The sequence below is a fragment of the Mus caroli genome, chromosome 6 (genome assembly GCF_900094665.2).
Source record: "Mus caroli chromosome 6, CAROLI_EIJ_v1.1, whole genome shotgun sequence".
NCBI classification, from domain to species: Eukaryota; Metazoa; Chordata; class Mammalia; order Rodentia; family Muridae; genus Mus; species Mus caroli.
Genome location: NC_034575.1, coordinates 59494834 through 59518178, shown reverse-complemented (window position 1 = coordinate 59518178; position 23345 = coordinate 59494834). Strand labels below are relative to the sequence as shown.

The following is a 23345-nucleotide window of genomic DNA, read 5'->3' as shown; positions in this document are numbered from 1 at the left end:
TCTTTACTAACCTTATTAACCTTTTAAGAATGCTATAAAGTAGCTATTGTCATTTTTTTTTCAGATAAAATATGAGACCCTGGGGCTATAAAACTACAAAATATCAAGTCTCAGGTTTTAACTTGGGAAGTTATTCTAAATCCAAAGCTTATTCTCATACTCAGAAAGACAGCACTCACCATACATCAATGTGGAAGCCTATAACATTCTCCACCTTTTACTATGCCTTCTTAGTTCCCTCTACATACATTAGTCTGTACACAGAAAAGAAGTCTGGACATAAGCTGTATGTAGCATATAAGTGACTATGGGGTTAAATTCTGAAACCAAAACATCTTTATCCAGTGAGGTGGGGTTGGAAAGCCCTTCACCTTAAACAAGAGTCTATGCTTCATTCAGCCTTTCACAAAAAATGTTTCTCACTAAAAGTAACAATACAGGGAAGAAAAACATTGTCCACATTTCTAAAGTCATCAAAGTACATGCCCTCCTTACAATAAGAAAGAATACTATTTACCAATGTAATGTCTATGCTCCTACAGAGGCAATGATGTACGGATGCAGCACCATTGCCTCCAGAAACGTGAAAACTTTCCCAAGGCCCTCATATTCAATCAGATCTACTCTAAAGGCCACCTTGAAAAAAATAAAAATTATTTTTATGTGTACACAGGTGCTTGCCTGTATGTATGTCTTTGCACGACATATTCCTCGTACCGATATTGACCAGAAATCAAGTTATAGGTGATGAGGAGCTGCTCCATATGCTGGAAACTGCACACAGGTTTTCTGCAAAAGCAGCACATGCTCTTAAGGGCTAAGCTACTCCCCTGCCCCAAAGCCTACCCTTTACCCACAAAATAGCAAAACCCTAAAGCTTTTGCTGCTCTAGCCCATGGTCAAGTCAAAACCTATTTCTCCATTACTTTTGAGTCCTTACCAATTTATATAGGGATAATGGCTTCATTGTTAAAAGAGTGCCTGCCTAGCATGCATAAAGCTCTGAGTAAAATCACCAGTACTAACTAAACAAATAAAGAAACAGAAAAAGACAAATGAAGAAACTAATATGACAAATTATTTCAATAGGCAGGCTATATTCTTTCTCTAGAAGGTGTTATATATTCAAACTTCCCTTCCACTTATTTTGACAATTTCCTAAGAATTTTAACAATTACATATGTGAAGACCAACCATCCATTTACTTATAAGAATGTAGAAAGTGTTCAGAACTCTAATGTGCAATCTAACAAACATCTCTAGGCTGGAGGTTCTCCTACCTTCCACTGGGGAAATACTACTACATGATCTTCTGGGACCATAAAAGAAAAGTAATGGATTATTTGGAGGGTGCTTTTCTGCGGGGGAAAAAAAGAGAATCCTCCCAGTCATTATGATTTCTTCAGTGTGAAATGACGTATTTATTTTAAGAAAAGCTAGTTTCAGTATGATTTTCAAAGGAGTGAAAGAAAGGAGAGAGACAGAGCTCCCAGGACTGTACCTAATGAGTGTGAAAAGCAAAAGTGTGGAGCTGGAGGAAGCTTGTTTGAAATGTTCCACACAAAGCCTAGATGTCATCCCATCAAAGTTCATGTCTTCTAAGAGTGCCATGGCTCCTCAAATGTTATTAGTTATTTCAATAGATTCAAGTATTCAAGTTAAACTATTTGCACTGTCACCAGATCGTTTGCCAAAGGTCTGAATTCCTGCTTAAAACCAGGACAAAACCCCTCCTGTCAAACAAGGACTTCATGAGTTTCTCTTGGAAAAGGAAGACAACCTACTGTATGCTGAGTAAGTTAGAAACCTTCTCAATGAGAAGAGTTAAAATTTAGCAATTCCCTATCAACTACTAAAGTCTTAGAGATAGTTATAAGTATAGTAAGAAAAAACATGAAAACTAACACAGGATATACTGTCCAACACTTATTCTAAAATTTGAACTAATTAAGCTCAAATTTAATGCCACGGCCGGGCGTGGTGGCTCACGCCTTTAATCCCAGCACTCGGGAGGCAGAGGCAGGCGGATTTCTGAGTTCGAGGCCAGCCTGGTCTACAAAGTGAGTTCCAGGACAGCCAGGGCTAAACAGAGAAACCCTGTCTCGAAAAACCAAAAAAAAAAAAAAAAAAAAAAAAATTTAATGCCACTAGTTCCTTACATCAGTACATTTGAACCTTAAGCAAGTTTAACATTTTGAAATAATGAGTATGAATATGTAATGGTTTAAGTACACGTGACAAATTTTATTTTTTTAAGGATTGGTTTTTATTACTATATGTATGGGAGGACTAGAGTATTCCAATGCCACAGAGGTAAACGAGGGCATCAAACCTTGGGAGCTAGATGGATCTGTAGTCATTTGTGTGCTGCCTGATGTGAGTGCTAGGGACTGAGCTCAAGTCCTGTAAAAACAGCAGCACTCATAACAGCTGAGCCATCTCCCCAATTTTGATATTTAATTTCTAACAGGAAGTTCTGAGATGTCTGTACCTCCAAAGGAAAATTTTCTCCTATTAAAATGAACAACAATTGGCCATGGTAAACAAAACACCTAGCACTAACTGCTTGCAAGTGTATTTGCCACAAAGGTTCTGCTCTGTTGAGAGAAAGAGTCAAGTGTTATGGATGGAGTGTATGTGTATGTATAAAAAGATACAAGTGAGTATGGCAGTTATTGTCTGGACAGTGTTTACCTCTGTAAGGCAATGATCATCTACACATTTTTCTACATTGGCAGCTGACAAGGCTGGCCAGTCCACCAAGTGAATCGGGGCTACAACTCAGACTCTGCTCTAAGGAGAACTTACAACTTCATTTCTCATTAAGTATTTCATTAAAATAAAAAATGCCATGAAGAAACACATTAACATTTATAATTAAAATATGTCTTAAAAACCTTGCTCTAAGGGAAAGGAGATTATTACCTGACCACACTACTTAGAAGAGAAATTTATGAATGTGGGTTGAGAGTTTTTAAGTGATGCAGTAAAGTACTCATTTTTAAACTCCGAGTTATGATAAAGTGGACTCAACTGGGAAAGTCTGGCAGAGTGAAGAACTCCCCACGTCCACGCTGAAGAACAAGCAGCAGCAGCAGCTCCAACTACACTTAGGAGAACTTGCTGACATAGTTCTGTCTATGCAACACACAAAGGGCTTGCTTCTTTTGTGGGAGCTGCATCACGTTTCCCTACACCACCACATAGCACCCTAGAAGGGCACAGAAAAGATTCGAGCTTACTATTAAAGGCCAATAATCATATCTTTTTCTCTTTGCTTCATACTATGATTTTGAACTATTAACACAATGATCATCAGCAAATATGCTTTGATCATTAAGAAAAATACCAGACATAACTAAGATAATCCAAACCCTAGTGCTAAAATACAAAAACAAAATAAAAAACTGTAAGAAATATTTTCAACATCAAAAAAGTAGAAATATTCTAAACAAACCTCCCTCTCTGTAAGACAAGTTTTTTTGTTGTTTTTGTTGTTGTTTGTTTTTTAATCACCCTGTGGCCCAAGCTTGCAATTCACAATGTAGCCCAAGCTGGCCTCAAACTGGGGATGATCCTCCTGTCTTGGCCACCCTGCTGGGATTCCAGGGGTGGGGCAGTATGCCTGGCTCTAATAAGCATTTACAATTGCATAAACACTGCATGCTGTATTTTTTTCACAATCTATTCCAACTAGTCCTTGATTTTTAGGGACATGGGATATTTTTATTGTTTTGCTCTACAAAAAGTATTACAGCCAAGTGTGGTGGTTCCATGGAGTACAACTACAAACTTAGCACTTGGTATATGAGTGAGGAGAATTGCCATTAGTTTGAGACCAGACTAGACTTCACAGTGAGCACTAAGCCAGCTAAGGCTATGTATGTACAAGAAGCCCATCTCAAAAACAAAACCAAAACAAAACAAAACAAAACAAAACAAAAAACAGAAACAAATGAAAAACAAGCAAATACCAAATTGAGCAACTGAATGTATTTCCTGAAAAGGAAGTAATCTGAACAGGTTTATATTTCCAAACTACTTAAAACTAAGAAAATTATTAAAAGAAATTAAAAATGTACTTTCTCTTACTACAATCCTCCAACACCATGTGAAGAATGCACAACTACAAAATGCCACTTGACCATTTACTGATGGTTAGATGGTTGTGCATATTTAGTTTTTGCCAGGGCTTGTGGCAAGGTATTTTAATAAGTAGCACCTAGAAAACAAACTGTGTACAGTTGTGGTCTGCTGTGTCCTCTTAAATTGTTTCTAACCCCAAGAAGACTTCTCAAAGTGCTTTAAAAAACACGAAGAACAAAATTGTCAGTTTACACAGCATGACTAAAACCATTCTTATTAGCCTCAGTGGATACACATAAAGCTATCTGTTACCGGATAAGGAAGATAAAGATTATATAAGGCCGCATAACAATACACTAGAATAAAATCCCCTGCCGGGGAAGGGATCAATGAAAATATACTGGCATATCCCTGTTTGTCACTTGAGAACCTTGGAGAATTTTCTTCTAACCTTAGTTACTGAATCACGTTTGGTTTCCCTAACCACAATGCAAATAAAAGTTCAGATACTTTAGACAAATAAGATCGAAATAGCTGTAATGAGTGAGTGATACCTTTGGTTTAGAAGGGAGGGCTGCTCTCTGTTCCATCCGCCTCCGTTCCCGGTGAGCATCGTGACTTGTTTGGTCAGTTTATTTGAAATGTCCTCACATTTGTTCATAAGTCTTATAACTACGTCCCTTTCTTGAATTACCGTTTTGCAATTCCATATCAAATCTTCAGATAGGCCATTGATTTTAGACATCTTTGTAAACTGTGGCATAAAAAGAAAAATAGTTTAACAGTTCAAATCTAGCAGTCAGAATGTAAGTTCCTTTCTAGTTGATTAATAATTAAAGGTTTTGTGCCATGACTCGGACTCCCCTCAGAACTGTAACCTTCTCACCTCTGCTTCCAAACAGTGGGTGGCAGGAGTGCACAACCATACTGGGCAGCCAAATCCAAATTCTTTCTTTGACGGGAGAGAAGTTTGTAAAGCCATCAAGAAGTGCTGACTGAACTGGCTTTTCATGTCCACATTTGAATTCCTTTGTTTGTTTGTTTTTGTTTTTTTTTAAGATTTATTTATTATATGTAAGTACACTGTAGCTGTCTTCAGACACTCCAGAAGAGGGCGCCAGATCTCGTTACGGATGGTTATGAGCCACCATGTGGTTGCTGGGATTTGAACTCTGGACCTTCGGAAGAGCAGTCGGGTGCTCTTACCCACTGAGCCATCTCACCAGCCCCACATTTGAATTCTTATGTGCTACACTGACATACTGCCACTTCAAACAACGTCTTTTCACACAGAAATACATAAACTCACATTTATTATAAAGTTTATTGATACTGACAGCATATGTTTCCTTATATTAAGTTTTCATATTTCCTTGTACAGGAATGGTTCTGATGTTTTGATTTAATCGGAAATCTGCTAGTACTGTCACAGAAGATACTTGTCCCCAGTTGGTTTTTACTGATCAATATAGATGCCAGCAGTCAATGGCTGGGAAAGGGGAGACAGGGCAAGACCTTAGAGTTGTGCAGGCTAAGAGTGAAAGAGAAGATTGCCATGACCAGGGGGGGAGAGAGACGGATCAGAATTAGAGCTTCAAAAGGAATATCAGCCAAAATATATAATTTTGTATTATGTGTGTGTGTGTGTATATATATATATATATATATATATATATATATATATATATTTGTATTTTGTATAAAGAGAAAGTGGTCCTCAGAAAGGCTGCTCAGAAGCATTTTGGGCAGCAGAGACCAATGGGCCTCCAAGGGTAACAGGGCAGCAAAGGTAAGGCTATTTAGAAGGTACTGAGTTAGGGGTAAAGGGAAAGCATGCTAGCCTCGGGAGGCTTAGAAGTGACCAGCCATGAGCTAAAAGCATATTGGAAATAAGCTAATGTGTGTGTCTTTCATCCACAGATCCAAAGATGAAACAGTGCAGCCCACCCAAGGGCACAAAGTAAAAACTCACCACAACATTTCCTATCTACCTATTTTCCCCCTAAAAGCTTAGCTTCACCCATTAGTATACACAATAGAGCAAAATAGACTGTAGGGCTAAACTCACTTCCATTTCTGTCACTTTCTGTGACTACTGAATATTAAGAATAACCGGAAGACGTATCAGAGTACAACCCTACAGATTTAAAAAAAAAAAAAAAGGTATCAGCCAGGCAGTGGAGGCACACACCTTTGATCCCAGCACTTGGGAGGCAGAGGCAGGTGGATTTCTGAGTTTGAGGCCAGCCTGGTCTACAGAATGAGTTCCAGGACAGCCAGAACTACACAGAATACCCTGTCACGAGGGAAAAAAAAAAAAAAAAAAAAACTATAATTATAGCACCTGTGTAAATGATTGTGTGTGAAACTTTAAAAGAATGTTTTCAAAAAGAGACGTTGAATAAGAAAAAACCTATACCCTAAAGAACAAAGTCCAAATATTCTTATGCAAAGGCTAAGTAATCACTTGGCAGCCCACTGAGAAAAAAGAAATTCCCTACATAACTGAAGCAAGGAAGCTAACAGACAGCCATCTGCTAGAATAAAGATGGGTGATTTTGATTCACATCATCATATAATATTTATGATATGCTTCCAAGTTACAAGAAAAATCATCCTTGTGATTATGGAGTTTCTATAACTATAATGAGAAACATACACAATAGAAATTCAACACTTCTGAAATAGGTTTTTTGTAAAACAAAAAATCCAATTTGTAACAAAATACATTTTCATTTTTATACTAAGAGTAGATTGGTAGGAAACCATTTCTCTATTCTATAGGATTTTTGTTGTTTATAAGACAAGTCTCGGGCTGGCGAGATGGCTCAGTGGTTAAGAGCGCCTACTGCTCTTCCGAAGGTCCCGAGTTCAAATCCCAGCAACCACATGGTGGCTCACAACCATCCTTAACGAAATCTAATGCCCTCTTCTGGAGTATCTGAGGACAGCTACAGTGTACTTACATATAATAAATAAATAAATCTTAAAAAAAAAAAAAAAGAAGTCAAATGACCTTTAAAAAAAAAAAAAAGACAAGTCTCTCACAATATATAGCTGGCTGGTCTAGAACTCACTATATAGACCTTGTGTGCCTTGAAGAGATCAGCCTAACTCTGGCTCCCCAGTAGAGGCATTAAAAGCATGTGCCACCATGCCCAACATATTACAAAACGGAACTATGAAACACTGATATACTTGTCTTTCACTTTAAAGGAATTTCATCTATTTATGTGAGTGTTTTGCTTTCATGTATGTGTACTGCTTATATGTAGTGCCCACAGAGGCCAAAAGATGAATACTCCAGGACTAGTTAGAGATATTTGTTAGCTCTCATATGAACACTAGAAATCAAATTTCAATCCTCTAGAAGAGCTTAATCACTGAGATGTCTCTGCAATGTCAGAAATACTGATGTTTGTGTATTATGTTTCTACAGGGAAAATATTCAATCATTAGGTAACCCCTTGCCCTCTTGGTTAAGTTTAGGGGAAAATTACCCATAATCAGGAGGCATAGAGAGTTTTTATTAATTTCATTAAAATATCAAATTTTAAATGAAATAAAAAATTATAGAACAAAAATTCTCATCTCATATCTACTGGGCAGTTTGTTGGAAGTTTGCATGAGAAAAAAACACCAAAATTAACCAGAAATCAAAAAAGAACACAAATAACTTTGTGAGCAAAAATTACAAGGTACATCTTACTCAACAATTCATTAAATCCAATTCTGAATCCATAACATTTATGTTATGAAGCTGGAGAAAATCCAAAGTTTCTGCTTTGTTTTCAATGTTAACAGATCCTCTCTCAAGTACCTTAAAACCTGAAACCAAGAGCAGGAGAGATGGCTCTGAGCTAAGAGTACTTACTGCTTTTGCATAGGTCACGTTTGGTTCTCAACACCCACATCAGGTTAAGTTACAATCACCTATAACTCTAGCTCCCAAGTATGCTTCTGACCTCTGCAGGCACCCATACACAATTACATAAAAACACACAGACATGCATGCATGCACAAAGAAAAATATTTTTTTAAAGCTCAAAACAAGTAATATTTTTTCAGTGAAGTGATACCACTTCTGTAAATTGCTATTTTTTTTCTTTAGCCAACTTTATTATATAAATTAGAGTTTTGTTTGTTTTGTACTCTAGTGAATATGACTGTCTAATTGGTAAAAGTATCTGCTATATAGAAACAGTCTCTCCTTTACATAGTTTACTGTTATTAGCAAAGACATTCTAATTGTTAAAAAGAAAGGATAGAATTTCACAGGCCTGTATCACAAGCAGAATGCTAAAACCTAGAAAGTCTTTTCAGATGTAATAAAGAACTGTTTTAACCATAAGATCAAAATGTCACAGCTTAGAAGAACACAAGATTATTTCAACAAGAAAAGTGGGAAAGGACAGAAGGACCATTCTGATGAGTTCGTTATGAACACTTTAAAGCAATTGAAAGGTTTTAAGTCAAAAAAGGATAAGAAAAGATTTCCTGTTTTAAAAGGACACTGTGAATACTTGGAACACAAAACACATTATGCCTGGTAAGTTCTAAGATTTACCAAAAAATTCTTAATAAAAGATCCTGTGGCACATGCTTGTAAATCTAGCACTTGGGAGATAGAGGCAGAAGGATCAAGAGTTTAAGGCCATTTTCTACTATACAATGAGTGAAGGCCAAAATGGGCTACATAAGACCTATACATACTTTCAATCCCAGCTGTCAGGAGGCCAAAACAAAAGAATCGTGAGCTTGATACCACACTAGGCAAACACATTCTTGCCTTTAAAAAGTAAAATAGAAGGGATTCAAGAGATGGAGCAGCAATTCCGAGCACTCATTGGCTATTCTTCCAAAGGGCCCAGGCTTAATTCCCAGCACCAGCAAGGTGAGGTCCTAGTTGTAACTCCAGCTTCAGGGAATACAACACCCTCATCTTCCAGCCTTTGTGGCACCTAGCAAACATATGGTAAACAAATATATATGCAGGCAAAATGCCCATATACAGAAAAAATTAATTAAACAAAAAATATTTAAGTAAATGTTCAAGTAAATATCCTTTTTTTAAAAAGGAATATTGTTAAGCACCAAAACTCTGTGGTTAAATTGTTGTACTATAAAGGTGGCTGTAATTCTTGGAGTGAGGTGCTTAACTCTAGTCCTGAGTATGAAAATAAGAAAAACAAAGCCACGTTTTAATTATAACACAGAAAAGTTGCACAAAGAGCAAAAGAAACATCAAACAATTATGAGAGATTTTAAATCCAAGCATAAGCAGGACAAGGTCAGCCTATAAACCTCAGGTCACAGATAAGCATAGAAAATAGAATCTTGCTTACACAGCATAAAATGTATCAATAAGTAGATGGTGCTGAAACCATTTTAAGTGGTGGGTATCTTTGGTGGAATTTTGTATAAACTACATTTTTAGTTCCTACAGTGCTTCACTTTTACACATACAAAATCAACTTAAAAACAGTATTTATATTTAGGGAGAATAAAGAAAACATAAAAATTCCTACTTACTGGATAGCTACATGCAAAAAGACTATCAACATGCCACTGATTACCATCTCTAAAAACTCAAGTAGTATCCCAAGAACTTTCTTCTCTGAAAGGCTGAATCTGTAGGTGGGGACATCCCTGAAGTAGAGCAAGCACTTTGAGTTCAAGACCCTGCCTGTACTGAAAAGAGATGGGACCAGTAGACCCTGGAAATGAAGTACCTCTCTCCTGCCACAATGTGTCACTCTTGCAAAACAAATGCTTTTGTATTTTTTAAGAGGACAAAATTGTTTAAAGGTAAATTTCTAAAGTTATGTAATTCCTAATCAAGAAACAGCTCCAGGACAGTTTTACTTGTTATTACACATAGCTGGCAGCAGCTATATGTATATGGCAAACTACTCAGAATCCATTTGTAATTTTCTTAAGAAGTTTATCAAAGGGCTAGAGAGATGGCTCAGTGGTTAAGAGTACTGACTGCACTTCTAGAGGTCCTGAGTTCAATCCCCAGCAACCACATGGTGGCTCACAACCATCTGTAATGGGATCCAATGCCCTTTTCTAGAGTGTCTGAAGACAGCTACAGTGTACTCACATACATTAAATATCTATATTAAGAAGAAGGAGAAGAGGAGAAGAAGTTGTTTATCAAACTTGTGTAAATTAAAACAACACCCAGTACAGTAATCTTAAAAGACAATGAAACCCCTCTATCTCAAAGAAAGAAATAATCATAGTCAGGTGTACTGACATGCACCTTTAATCCCAGGACTTGGGAGGCAGAGGCTGGTTGATCTCTTTGAGTTCCAAGCTAACCTGGTCAACAAAGTGAGTTCCAGGACAGCCAGATCGAACCGAGAAACCCTATCTCAGAAAAAAAGACAAAAACCAAAAAACAGAAATAAACAAACAAAAGAAAAAGAAAACAGAAAGAACCATTTCAGTGTTTAAGATGAAATGAAGACAGGCATTTGATAGGGTTAAACAAAGTGAAGACAGGCACCAGTTCTGCAAATCACTAGAAGACAAAGCAGCCCTGGCAGAACAAAGCACTAGACAGAAGCTGTGCCTGCTGGGGCAATGTTAATACCTCATTTAATCTGAACACTAAAAGAGATAGGAATCTAAAGATGGTAGGTAAATATTTATGAAGCAACCTATTCGTAAATACTACACTGAGCAGTATAAATACACATGCTTTTTAATGAAGTATGTTTTATTTTCTTTAAGACAGAATCTCCTGTAGCCTACCCTAATAGGGCCTAAAATTTGTCCTGTGGCCAAAGGGAGCCGAGACGTTCTGATTCTCCTGTTCCTAGCTCCCAAGTGCAGTGATTACAGGTGTGTGTCACCGTGCTTGATTTATTTGGTGTTGTGGATTGAACCATGGGCTTCATGTGCGCTGGGAAAGCCCTATGACAACTGAGCTATACCTTCCATAAATAATGCTCTAATTAGCATATAAAAGTGCAATTAAAAACACAACATGAACACAATAGTACCCCATCCTCTCTGATACTAGGTTAGAAAGACCAACATTCAGCAAGTAGTTGGTGAACTAATACCATCAATTATGAACTTTGCCAATAAAAATTCCATTTTCCCTACTTTAACAAAACTGAATTTTCAACTAATAACATTTTTGGCTTGCTACACTGCAAAGGATGCTATAGTTAACGTTGTAGTTTACTTACAATTAGCATATAAAGTATTACTATTTAAAAAAACTATGGGTAAAAAATAAAAAACAAAAAAAAATCTAACATTATTGAAATCACAATACAAGGACAAAGAAACAAGTGAATAAAGCTACAAACATAAATCTTCTAAATTCACATCTTTTAAATAACCATTTTTTTTCCTCAAATAAAATGAAGGTGATTAAATTGAAAACATTTTAACTTAAGAAAAAGGAGGAGGGAGAAAAATCCTCAGGAAAGAAAATAAGAGCAATACAGAAAACTGCAACCTCAGGACTTAGAATTAAAATGGTTAATATTATGCAAATACATTATGTGAATGTATTCATATACATTATATGAATCAGATTTATATTATATTAGTTATCTAAAGCTTTAAGGAAAGCCAATAATCTACAACTGTTTCAAAGTCTGGTTAAAGGTGTGACTAAGCTTTTTACATTCAAGCTGCATTTTTGATCAAATATTTATGAATTTACATTTACTCATACACTGTTAGGCAATCTTTAAAACTAAACTTCAACAACCACTTTAGGAATTGCAAAGTTTAAGAATGCTGTCCTAAATCTGTAATATCTTGTAATTTCATTTAGCTCTGTGTAACACAATTAAAACTTCAAATCTCGGGGCTGGTGAGATGGCTCAGTGGGTAAGAGCACCCGACTGCTCTTCCAAAGGTCCAGAGTTCAAATCCCAGCAACCACATGGTGGCTCACAACCATCCGCAACGAGATCTGGCGCCCTCTTCTGGAGTGTCTGAAGACAGCTACAGTGTACTTACATATAATAAATAAATAAATCTTAAAAAAAAAAAAAAACTTCAAATCTCACAGTAATTTCTGAGTGCAGCAAAGGGGTATTTTTGCTATTGTTTGTTTTAACATTGAATATATTATCACATTATTAATAAAAAAAAGGGCAGTAAGTTATATAGCTTTTGTAGAAATATATATATTGTTTTGTTAATAATTTCACTAATATATTAAATTACTTATAATTCAATCACACTCAAAATGCTGGCTCCTAGAAAGTAGAAGCAAAAAATGTCTAAGGAAGTTAAAGTTTTAGGCTTAGAGATTTACTTGTCTAATTATCAATTTTGCAATAGTTTATTCATACACTTTGCTTGGGATAACAAAACACTGTACTCAGTGAAATAATTCGTCTACTTTTAAGATACTTTTTCACTACTTCTTAAAATGTTCAACATTAAGATGAGTTGGCTAGGACAAACAATATGGTCTTTATGTTCAATTTCTTGAAGGAAAAAGAAGTCAGGAGACTTAGTAAGTAATGCATAATCTCCAAATTCATGTCACGACTGATATAAACTCTGCCAATTAATTAAGGAAATATGTCTTGTCCATGTTAAGTTGCTGAAGATTTTTTTAAAACATCTGGCACATAAACCTTGGTAAAACTGTATAATCTGCTTTTATTATAAGCTATCTGGGCAAGTAGTTACAGTGACTACACAAACTAGTACAGATAACTGCATCCCTTATTAAATACATTAAAATCCTAACAAGCCTGAGCAACCCAACCCCATAATAACACAAGAGACCATTAAAGATTAAAGGAAAAATAAAACAGGAGAAAAGAAGAAACAGAAAGCCCTTCAGCAAATACCTCAACAAATAATCACTCAGGCGAAGCCAAACAAGTTTTGAAAGGATCTGCTTTGACAGATGTTCTCTAGAAAAGCATGCGCTTGGGGCAAAACGAAAGGTTTTAAATCTGGTTACATGTATTTTTTTTCTTCTTTTTTTTCCTTCAAGTTCTGCTGGACTAGTATTTTCTATATGCTGAGATACTTTAATTTTTTAAATGCTTTTGAAAATTGTTGTGCAAAGACCACCCTCATCAACACTCTAAGACATTTATCGAGGTCATTCATGCTCATTTAGGTTTGTTATAGGTACAATATTAGTCACGAATGCATGCATCTACACTCCACAGCACAAGAACTAAAACTCCGAAACCTCCACAAAGCTGCAGGAGCCACCTCCTCTCTCCAAGCTGTACATAACCATCCATATTGCTTTGCTTGGAGGGCCTAAACACAAGCCATGAATAAAGCCCCACATTTCCAAGAAAGTTGAAAAATCTAAAACGGAAAAGCATATTCATAGGAATAATATTTGATAAATATTGAGATTTAGAAAACTCAAAAAGCAGATATTTTAGATAAAACTCATTCACAGGAAGTCAAACACCAGAAAATGATCGTGCAAAGTGTACTCACCAGACAGAGCTCATGCCTTTCTTTCGCCTACACTTGAATTCTATGCTTCCACAACTTTGCTATTTTTCCAATTAAAAATGCTGCAGCTTGCTACACTCCATCAAATGGCCACGTTGTTTAACCAGGAGAAACATGTTAGAAACTGAGCTGTCACATTTAGAAGAAAAAGAAAATAAACACCTGCCTCTTTGTGGGGAAGCATAAAGCACTCAGGCTGGCATGTGGGCCATGGAACGCGTCTGGCCGCTGCTACTGCTCTGCAAGCAGTTGTAGTCAAATATCTGCCACATTCTTGCCTTCTGCATGGTGTCTCAGCAGTAACAGATCAGAACTGGCTAGCAAACAACTCCTTCTCAAAAGTAAGCTCTAATTTCTTCTTCTGCAGTGAAATGAACCAAGTTTCTATGCAAAAGGATGAGTGACAGCATTCCCAGCCAATCAGCTTGGGTTTTTTCAGGAAAATCACCCCTTAATTCATTCAAAATTAGGTCATATGACACTATTTGAAATACTATTGGCTTACAATGAAAGTAATGTTTGACTCTACACAGGAGAAGGCCACCCATCTATGCTTCCCTGGGCTGAAGACAATCTGACTATAAACGGTAATATAAATTAAAACACACAGACACAGATACAGACACACACACACACACACACACACTTACACACATACACACATGCCTTACCAGAGCTTCCCAATTATTAAAGGGCCGGAGTTCTGTTATTTTCTGAGCCTTTTTCTGAGAACACTTAGGAATCAAAGTCAGCTCAGCAATTGAAGAAACTTGAAGGAAGTGAAGAATTTTGCCTTTATAGCCGTCTTCCATCACTTCTTCACAACTGCTGTAGTCCTCATCCAGTGAGCTCCCAGCATCAGAACCTGAATCATACTCAGAGTCCTCTACGGCTTTCTTAGGATTAAATACATTTTTCTTACGTTTCTTGTTAAAGCCATTTTGTGGTTTCATGGAAATTTTCTGTTTCATTTTTATTTTAGTTGCATTTTTAGAATAATTTTGATTCCTTGCAACTTCTTTTCCATTTGTAGCTTCACTTTGTGAAGCACACTGCACATCTGTGTACAAAAAAGTAAAAAAGTTGTAGCTAACTTAGAAATATATAAATTAAATATAAAACATAAGATGATAAATAGAAAGATTATGTAAACATTACATTTTCCTTGTGAATACTGAATTCAACCACAACTTCCTGTCAAATCTGAACACACATTAAGAGTAATATAAAACACACATTAAGAATAATATAAAACAGAATTTAAAGCTATCAATAAGCTAGAATGACTTTTCAAAAGTAAATGGCAACTCCCTTTTAAACATAAATGTGCAACCTGAGTTCTAGGACAGCCAGGGCTACACAGAGAAACCCTGTCTCGAAAAACCAAAAAAAAAAAAAAGAAAAAGAAAAAAAGAAAAACATAAATGTGCTTTCTAAGCAAGCCTCCTGAGGATACAGACAGCAGCTGCATGTGCACCAACTGCCAAAGAGAACAAAGGAGCCCAGGCCTCACTGCAGCCTGACGGAAGTGGCAAGGCAGTATAAAAGCATTTTTCCTATCACTGTGACAACTAACTTATCATCATTTTAACATTACTTAAATATAAAACCTTACTTAAAGTGCCACTGCTCTCTATTTAGTTGAATTCTACGTTTCCTGTGAATGAAGGTACAGTTTTCTTACATTATATTCATAAGAAAATAGGAACTAATAATGGATACACATATACCATTTGCCCTGTCCTATGTCTGTGGGCTCCAAACTGATGGCTCCAACAAGCCATATAAAAATATATTAGAAAAGGAACTGGATATACACTGAACATATTTTTTTTCCATCCCTGTTCCCTACATGCGATAGGAACAACTTGCACAGCATTTATTCCCTATCGGGTGTGGTAAGTAATCTTAAAATGAGCCGGGCGTGGTGGCGCACGCCTTTAATCCCAGCACTCAGGAGGCAGAGGCAGGTGGATTTCTGAGTTCGAGGCCAGCCTGGTCTACAGAGTGAGTTCCAGGACAGCCAGGGCTACACAGAGAAACCCTGTCTCTAGAAACCAAAAAAAAAAAAAGTAATCTTAAGATGACTTGAAGGTGACGATGGGAAATGGTGTATAGGTCATATGCAAATACCATGCCACTTTACACAAAGAAATTGGGTGCCAGTTAACTTTTATTATCAGTGTAGGCCCTGAACAAACCTACAGGTTAAGAGTGTGCTTTATTTAAAATTTTTATTTTCTATTTATTCAAAGAACCGTCAGAGTTAAATTATTATATGTTCATGCACTGCCCATGTAAAAACATAATTGAATAAATTAAGTAAAATTTTAAAACCAATGTCACTGTGCTGGACTTTAAAAGCTCTTTATAATTATAAAATGCTTACGTCTATTTGATTTTTGGTTAGAAGCATCTCTAAATCTGTACAACCTAACTTTGTGTCCCCCCACCTCTCTCTTCTACCATTCTCTGCAATTCAGAGCTCTATTATGGATTGGGAGACTATCCCTCCAGAGTGATGACACTCTTGTGTTCCTAAGGCTAGTTTTTTCCAAATTCATGCAAGTGCAGGCTAATAAGCAAGCAACTGTAAGATCCATCCTAGAGTGACAGATGTCACCATGTAAACAACTGAACAAGAGAATTTAAATGTCTTCAGAATCAGAAAAGATCATACAAGAAGAAAACATTATGTACTGTCTTGGCTATTACTATGGTGAAGAACAAGTCAAAATATTTGGGCCTTCATCCTTTAAAACATTTTACAACATTGCTCTTGAATCACTTTCAAGTCAGGAGCTGGCAGGCTTTCTTCTGCAGTAGGACATGGGACTGAAGGAGCCCATCACTGGTTACCTTGATCTTCCGCAAACACTTTCAGAGACTCCAAGGCTTCTGTGTACATCCACTCATGCTCTTTAAGCACTTCTCTTAATTCCTGAAAGGGAGTTATTTTTTCTGTTAAAAACATGAAGTTAATGATACAGAAAAATGGCTATACTCTTTTAAAATGTAATCACTGAAAAATAAAGAATTTATATCACTATCTTTGTTTTTATTTTGAGACAGGGTCTCACTACATAGCATTGTCTGACCTTGAACTCTACATAGACCAGGCTGGCCTTGAACTCATAGGAATCCACTATCCTCTGCCTTCCAAGTGCTATGATTAAATGTGTGTACCACCTCCTCCAGTACTGCCACTGTTCTAGTGATACTTTATAACTCCTTCCTGTTTAACTTCACCTTACACATAAAATACAGTGCTCAACAGAGATAGGAATGTGACTTTTTTCTTCTTGCCCAATTCCTCTAGGGCTTGCATAACAGGGATGCTTCAGTATATGCAACTTAACACATCTCTGGGGTGGATCCTATGTGTATATGTTGCAAATGTGCTCTATCCCCAGCTGAAAACATGCAGATGTAATGCATGTAAAGGACGAGTATAACAAGACTGTGAATTGTTCACCGGAATTCAGATGAGCCTGAGCACATCCATGAAAATGTAAACATTTCCCATACGTTAAAAAAGTATATGCTTCAATAAATACACAGCAATGAGAGAGAGGAAGAGAGAGCAAGCTACATGAGTCATTAGTGACCCTGAACAGTTTTGTGTAACTGGAAAGGAAGACAATCTTTATGGAGCATTAAAGACACTAAAATGTAATACTTTAAAATTCTTACACCCAAGTTCAAGAGTGTGGACATGATGGAGGGGGTCAGGACAGCTTTTTACACTTATGGATTCACAATTTTATTATGATGATGTTTATTATGATGCCATTTATAATGCTGACACCAATACTAGCAAGCACAGTAACTAATTAAGGTAACTAGCAAGTAGTTTAAAATATTCATATAATACTAACCGGAGTATATAATTCAAAAGATATAAAGCTCACCTTAAATTTGCACACAGTTTAACTCAACCACCATTTTATAATACAAACATCTAAGTACACAAACATTTGAACAATTCTCTTCTTACCTGTTTATCAAAATTTGGGAATTCCTTTTGCAATTTCAACACAATACTTTCTTGCTTTTCCCAGTTGCTGCTGGCTTCTGCAGACTCATTTGATTCTTCTCCCTATGGGGCAGGGAGGAGGGGAAAAGGAAAAGAGGGAAACAAATAAGATCAAGTCTTCCCCACTCTCCTTTATATTATCTAGTAATAGAGCTGCTACACTTCTCTTTTAATAGCCAGAGAAGAAATCATGATTGTTATCTCAGGCACAGAGGACAAGATGACACTCTATAAGAACACAGGCAAGCCAAGTGCTATGGAAGCACTGGGGCATAAAGCCTATGGGAATGTTTGTACCTCACCTGCACAGGGCTCTGGGTTGTCACCAACACTATAGATAAAAACAAGCTATGTGCACTGACAACAAAAGGAAGAGGATTACATGCCCAAAAGTAACTTAGTGGGTTGGTATAATACAGTGTGCTTCAGAGCTACAAGTCTATGTGGAAGCATCACAGGTAATAAGACTTTTGAGCAGAAGAAAAAATATAGTATTTGGAGAAAATATTTCAAAACCCTCAGAAAATAGACTCATATCACCAGTTTCACTTAGCATTAGTGAACTCAAACTTATTCATATTATCTGAGAAACAGAACAAAGACCATGGAACATTGCATCCATGAGGGCATTGAATCTCTAACAATCACTTTAAAGATTACAGAAGCCAGGCATGGTCCCAGCACTCTGGAGTGTGACTTCAGGCCAGCCTGGTCTACATAGTGAGTTCCAGGACAACCAGGGCTACAGAGAAACTCTTGTCTCAAAACAAAACAAAACAAAACAAAACAAAAGATTACAGATGAAAGATAAACAACAGCCACGCGGCCAAACAGGTGTTTGCTACAAAACATTTCCAATCCTCACTCATACTAGAGGGTCTGTGTTTAGGTGGGTATGTGTATAGGTGCAATGCTGATGTGCACATGGAGGCCGCAGTGTGACAGCACTGTTCTCCTCAGACACCCTAGACCTTCGTTCACACAGGTACTCCTCACTGAACCTAGAGCTCAGCAACTGGCTTAACTGCCTGGATAACAAGCTCCAAGATTCCTGTCTCTGATTCCTGGGACTGGGCTTACAGAAGCATACTATTGCACAGAGCTTTTTATGTGGATACTAGGGATCAAAATTCAGGTTCCCATGCTTATGCCATCAGTGCTGTGCCAACTGAGCCATCTCCCCAGACCCCCTTGGTTCATCTGTTCAAAGAATTTTATTAGGCTAGGTGTAGTGGCATAGACCTTTAATCCTACCACCTGGAAGGCAGAAGTGGGATCTCTGTGTTCAAGGCCAGCCAGTTCTACAGAAGGAATTCCAGTACAGTAAACTGCAATTAAAAGTTGTTCTGAGCCACCTAACATGGTACTAGAAACCAAACTTGAATATCTAAAAAGCAGCATGTGCTATAAATCAATGAACAATCTCTTGAGATAGGTTTCTCAAGTAGCTCTAAAGGCTGACTGGCCATGGACTGCAGTCAGGATGACCCTGAACTCCTGATTATCCTGGCTCCACCTACCAAGTGCTGTAGGGATAGAGGCTCTCTAGTACCACAGTTCAGTTCACTCTTCCTTTGCTTTAAAAATATTTCAAATATCTATCAATGAAGAATGAGAAAACAAACTATGGCAGGAGAGAGAGGGCAATGTGGCATAGCCATTAAATAGAAAGTTCAATTCCATCACTCTGGAGGCTAAGGTACAAGGACTACCATAAGTTCAAGGTAAGCCTAGACTTACTACAGTATAAGGCATTCAAGAAATATAAACAACATGTTATTGCTTGGATAAACCTTCAAAGATGACACAAAAATGGTTGCATAATTATATTTATAAAAGAAATATCTAGAGTATACAATCCAGAGATGGAGAAGGCAGACTGCTGATTGACATGGGCTGTGGAAATGAAAAAATAAGGCCCTATTTCTGAGTGCATCCTGCCATCATGGACCAATGAAAACATCTGGAGCTAGATAGGCAAGGTCAGAAAGCACAACACTGGGAATGTCCTAAGTGCATTAAACTGTCTATACTAAAAAGTTAATTTGCTGGGGGTAATGGCACATGCCTTTAATCCCAGCACTCGGGAGGCAGAGGCAGGTGGATTTCTGAGTTCGAGGCCAGCCTGGTCTACAAAGTGAGTTCCAGGACAGCCAGGGATATACAGAGAAACCCTGTCTTGAAAAACTACACACACACACACACACAAAAGAAGTTAATTTTATGCTATGTGAATTTCTCCTCAATGAAGTAGGATATGGAGCTCGGTAGGGTGAGAGCTTAGCATGTACAAAGCTTGGTTTGGATCACATCTCCAAAAGTAAACAACTGTTATTCAAATGATGACTTCTATACCCAGAGATCTGGTGGCAGTCCCAATTTTGGTACTGTCATTATTATGAAGCATCGCCTGACTCAGTATTTTGTAAAACATTGTTCTCCATGACCTAATTGGTCAAATAAAAAGCTAAATAGCCTATAGCTGAGTGGGAGAGGAAAAGGTGTTCTCCATTACCTGATTGGCCAAATAAAGAGTTAAATAGCCTATTGCTTGGTGGAAGAGGAAAAGGTGGGACTTCTATGCCTTGATAGAGAGGTCTCAGGTGGAGACCAGGGGAGTCACCATCTGGACAGGAATGACGAAGGAGGCCAGTTAAGACGAAGTTTGCAAGTAACAGCAACCTGGCTGGAAGTAGGCCAGACCAACACTGTCAGGTCAGAATAGCTCAGAATCTGTCCAGCTACGATGCCTACAGCTTTTAGTAAATATTCAGAGCAAAAGCAGGCACAGAAAAGTCCCTACTTTTACACTGAATTAAAAGCAATGAAAGCCCTCCAAAAGCAGACGTCTGGACCAGTTTTTGGAATGAAATGTATGAGAGCACAAATGAAAGAGTCAGCAAGCAAGGCTGCCTTGCCTGTGTTTTTGTTTCCTCTAGGACCCCATGCTTCTATCAGCTAGTCACTGTTTGCTGAAAATATCCAATGGTTTTAGTGAGTCTGAACCCAAAAACTCTCTCTCAGCGGGCCCAGAAGTTATGATTTAATCTTAGGGTTGTTTTTCTAGCACTAGCTAGACTACATATTAATCAATGGCAGAAAGCACACATTAGGCCCGTAAATCACTATGTAGGAAAAACCAAGTAAGTCGCAAAAATTGCTCTTCTAACTCAAAAAATGATCACAATCTGCAGTTCCTAAGGTAACTGCAGAGAATAAAATTATCAACCCAGCCCAATGTAATGCACATCCTTGGCTCACAGCAAAATTGGATGGGTTTTTGGAGAATTTGTTCAGAGTAACATAAATAAACCAAGATAACGATTCCAATTGTAGCTGCTATTCTATTCCGAACTTGAGGTTTTAACTAAAACCTACCTCAGCCTCTCAAATGATAGGATTACAAATACCTTCCATCCACAAGCTTTTTAAACTACACAGTGGTCCCATACTTCATGATTCACAGGACGAATATATGCTTTCTGCTGCTGTTAAGTATGTGTTCTAGCTATGATTCTGGTTGTACTAGGGCTAGAACTAAGGGCTATGGACAAAGTAACAAACATTCTACCACTGAGCTATAGTCTCAACTCCATTTATTATACCTTGTATTGACACATTTTTCTCTTGCAATGCCTTTTATTTTTAGAGATTCTTACACTGAATATATGGCCGAGGGTGACCCTGATATTCTAGTCATCCTGTCATTTCTTTCTGAGTACTGAAATTACAGACCTAAACCTCCACACTTAGTTTTATGTAATAATTAAGATTAAATTTTCAAGCTGACACAAATGCATTCCACCAACTGAGCTGTACAATCCCAACCTGCAAAATTCTTCAGGTGGGCTATTTTATAGCAGTTGTTTATCTTTAGGAGTTCTAAGAATTATGCAAACACTTTGTAATTCAAGTTTTTAGGTTTTTACTGTCTTCATTTGGTCAGTAGGCTGAGTTTAGCTTCTTAGGGCTGTCCAAGTACTAACCGTAACAATTCTTCAACCAGTATTTATAGCTTCCCTCAATAAGCAGGGGACTATCCCTAAAGCTGTTGCCTATCTCTGGAATATGTTCCCCTAACTGGGCTGCCTTGTCTGGCCTCAGTGAAATAGGATGCACCCAGCCAAGGAGAGACTTGATGTACCAGAGTAGGGGGATAGGCTGGGAGGGGTGAGAGAGAGGGCTCTACCATTTCAGAGAGGGGAAGGACCAGCAAGGGGACATTGATCAAGATGGAAAGTGAATTAAAAATTTGACAGCTATGGGCAGTTATTTATGACCACATGAATAACAACAAACTTTAAACATGGTTTACAGAACATCTAGTAGATTACTAGCATGGCACAAAGAACTACTATATTACAGAATCTCTTAGGAGCTGGAAAAGAGATGAGAGACACTTGGGTGGACTTTCAGGTCTGACATCCAAACATTCAGCATAGCCTTTATTTTATTTTGAGAATTTATTTATGTTTATAGTGAGTTTTTCACCTGCATGTATGTACCACATGCATACAGTTGAAGTGCCTACTGAAGCCAGAAGAAGACATTGGATCCTCTGGGAGTAGTATTACTGAGGTTTGTGAACATCCATGGTTGGAATTGAACCTAAGTCTTCTGAAAGAGAAGCCAGTGTTCTTAACTTTTGAAACCCACATTCAACATACTAGTTAGGGTTAGGGTTAGGGTAAGCTAGCCCCACACTCATCACAGTCTAGTTCTGATGCAGCAATTACAATGTCACTTACACGATCCCCTCGTGGCTTTTTTACAGACTGATCATCATTAACTTCATCCTCCTCAGAAGAAGAAGATAATTTTCTTTTCCTGGGTCCACCACCTTTTAAAACAGAGAAGCACACTCAGATTTCTCACAGAAATAACAAGAATCAATTCAAACCAAAAGTAAAGGTGTACTGTATGGATATAGCTGCCAGCCAGAGGGGCTATTATACTACAGCTATGTAAGTAGATTAAAGGAAAGGAAAGACTCACCACAGTCAATCTTACACTGCATTTAAAAAATATTATATTACTGGTGCTAAATATTCTTCCTTCTGTCTGACAAGTAGAGTAATACTCACCAATGACTGTTCAAAAGATACTTATCAAGTGAAAGCTATCAGAACAGCATAACTGATACCAATAAAAAAGCATCTACTGCATATTAAGCTTTATGCAAGGCCTTATATAAACTTTTTCACTTCTTTTCCATAAAAAAACCTGCAAAGGGGTAATGTTTTTTCACAAATTATAAATGAAGATACAAAATGTACTATATTTGATGTTTTTAACCTATAATAAAGTACACTTATTCAAAGCAAGTACATACATGACAGCTCTGAGGTTCTTTAAAACTTCACAGTGTGATGGTTCCAAGAGAAAACTGAATCTTGATTTCCTATAGACTAACATGATAGTATGACTCCTGATTTTCTACAGACTAGCAATCATGTCAGTATAAATACTTAATGTTTCCTCCTGGTTTATTTCACAATTCATCGCTACTGTATACACAACAAATTTTCAGTATCTACTTTGGGGGATGGGATTTTGGGGGATTGAGACAGGGTTTTTCTGGGTAAAAGTCCTGTTCTAAAGCTCTCTTCATAGACCAGGCTGGCCTTGAACTCACAGAGATCTGCCTCCTGTGTGCTAGGATTAAAGGCATGTACCACCATGCCCAACAGCACAATCTACTTTTTTTTTTTTTTTTTTAATAACCTAAGTCTTCTGGGAGTAGCATTAA

At 37.4% G+C, this 23345-nt stretch overlaps 1 protein-coding gene across 1 annotated transcript in view; it reads right to left on the bottom strand.

Moving 5' to 3' along the window:
• Nucleotides 1-23345, bottom strand: part of Smarcad1 (SWI/SNF-related, matrix-associated actin-dependent regulator of chromatin, subfamily a, containing DEAD/H box 1) — a 58940-nt gene that overhangs the window by 18865 nt on the left and 16730 nt on the right. Inside the window, exons 4-8 of the mRNA XM_021164592.2 lie at nucleotides 22345-22436; nucleotides 17558-17659; nucleotides 16420-16501; nucleotides 14232-14620; nucleotides 4641-4840 (exon numbers count right to left, since the gene is read on the bottom strand). Of these exons, the coding sequence (XP_021020251.1) occupies nucleotides 4641-4840; nucleotides 14232-14620; nucleotides 16420-16501; nucleotides 17558-17659; nucleotides 22345-22436 (865 nt within the window). The remainder of the gene's footprint in view (nucleotides 1-4640; nucleotides 4841-14231; nucleotides 14621-16419; nucleotides 16502-17557; nucleotides 17660-22344; nucleotides 22437-23345) is intronic.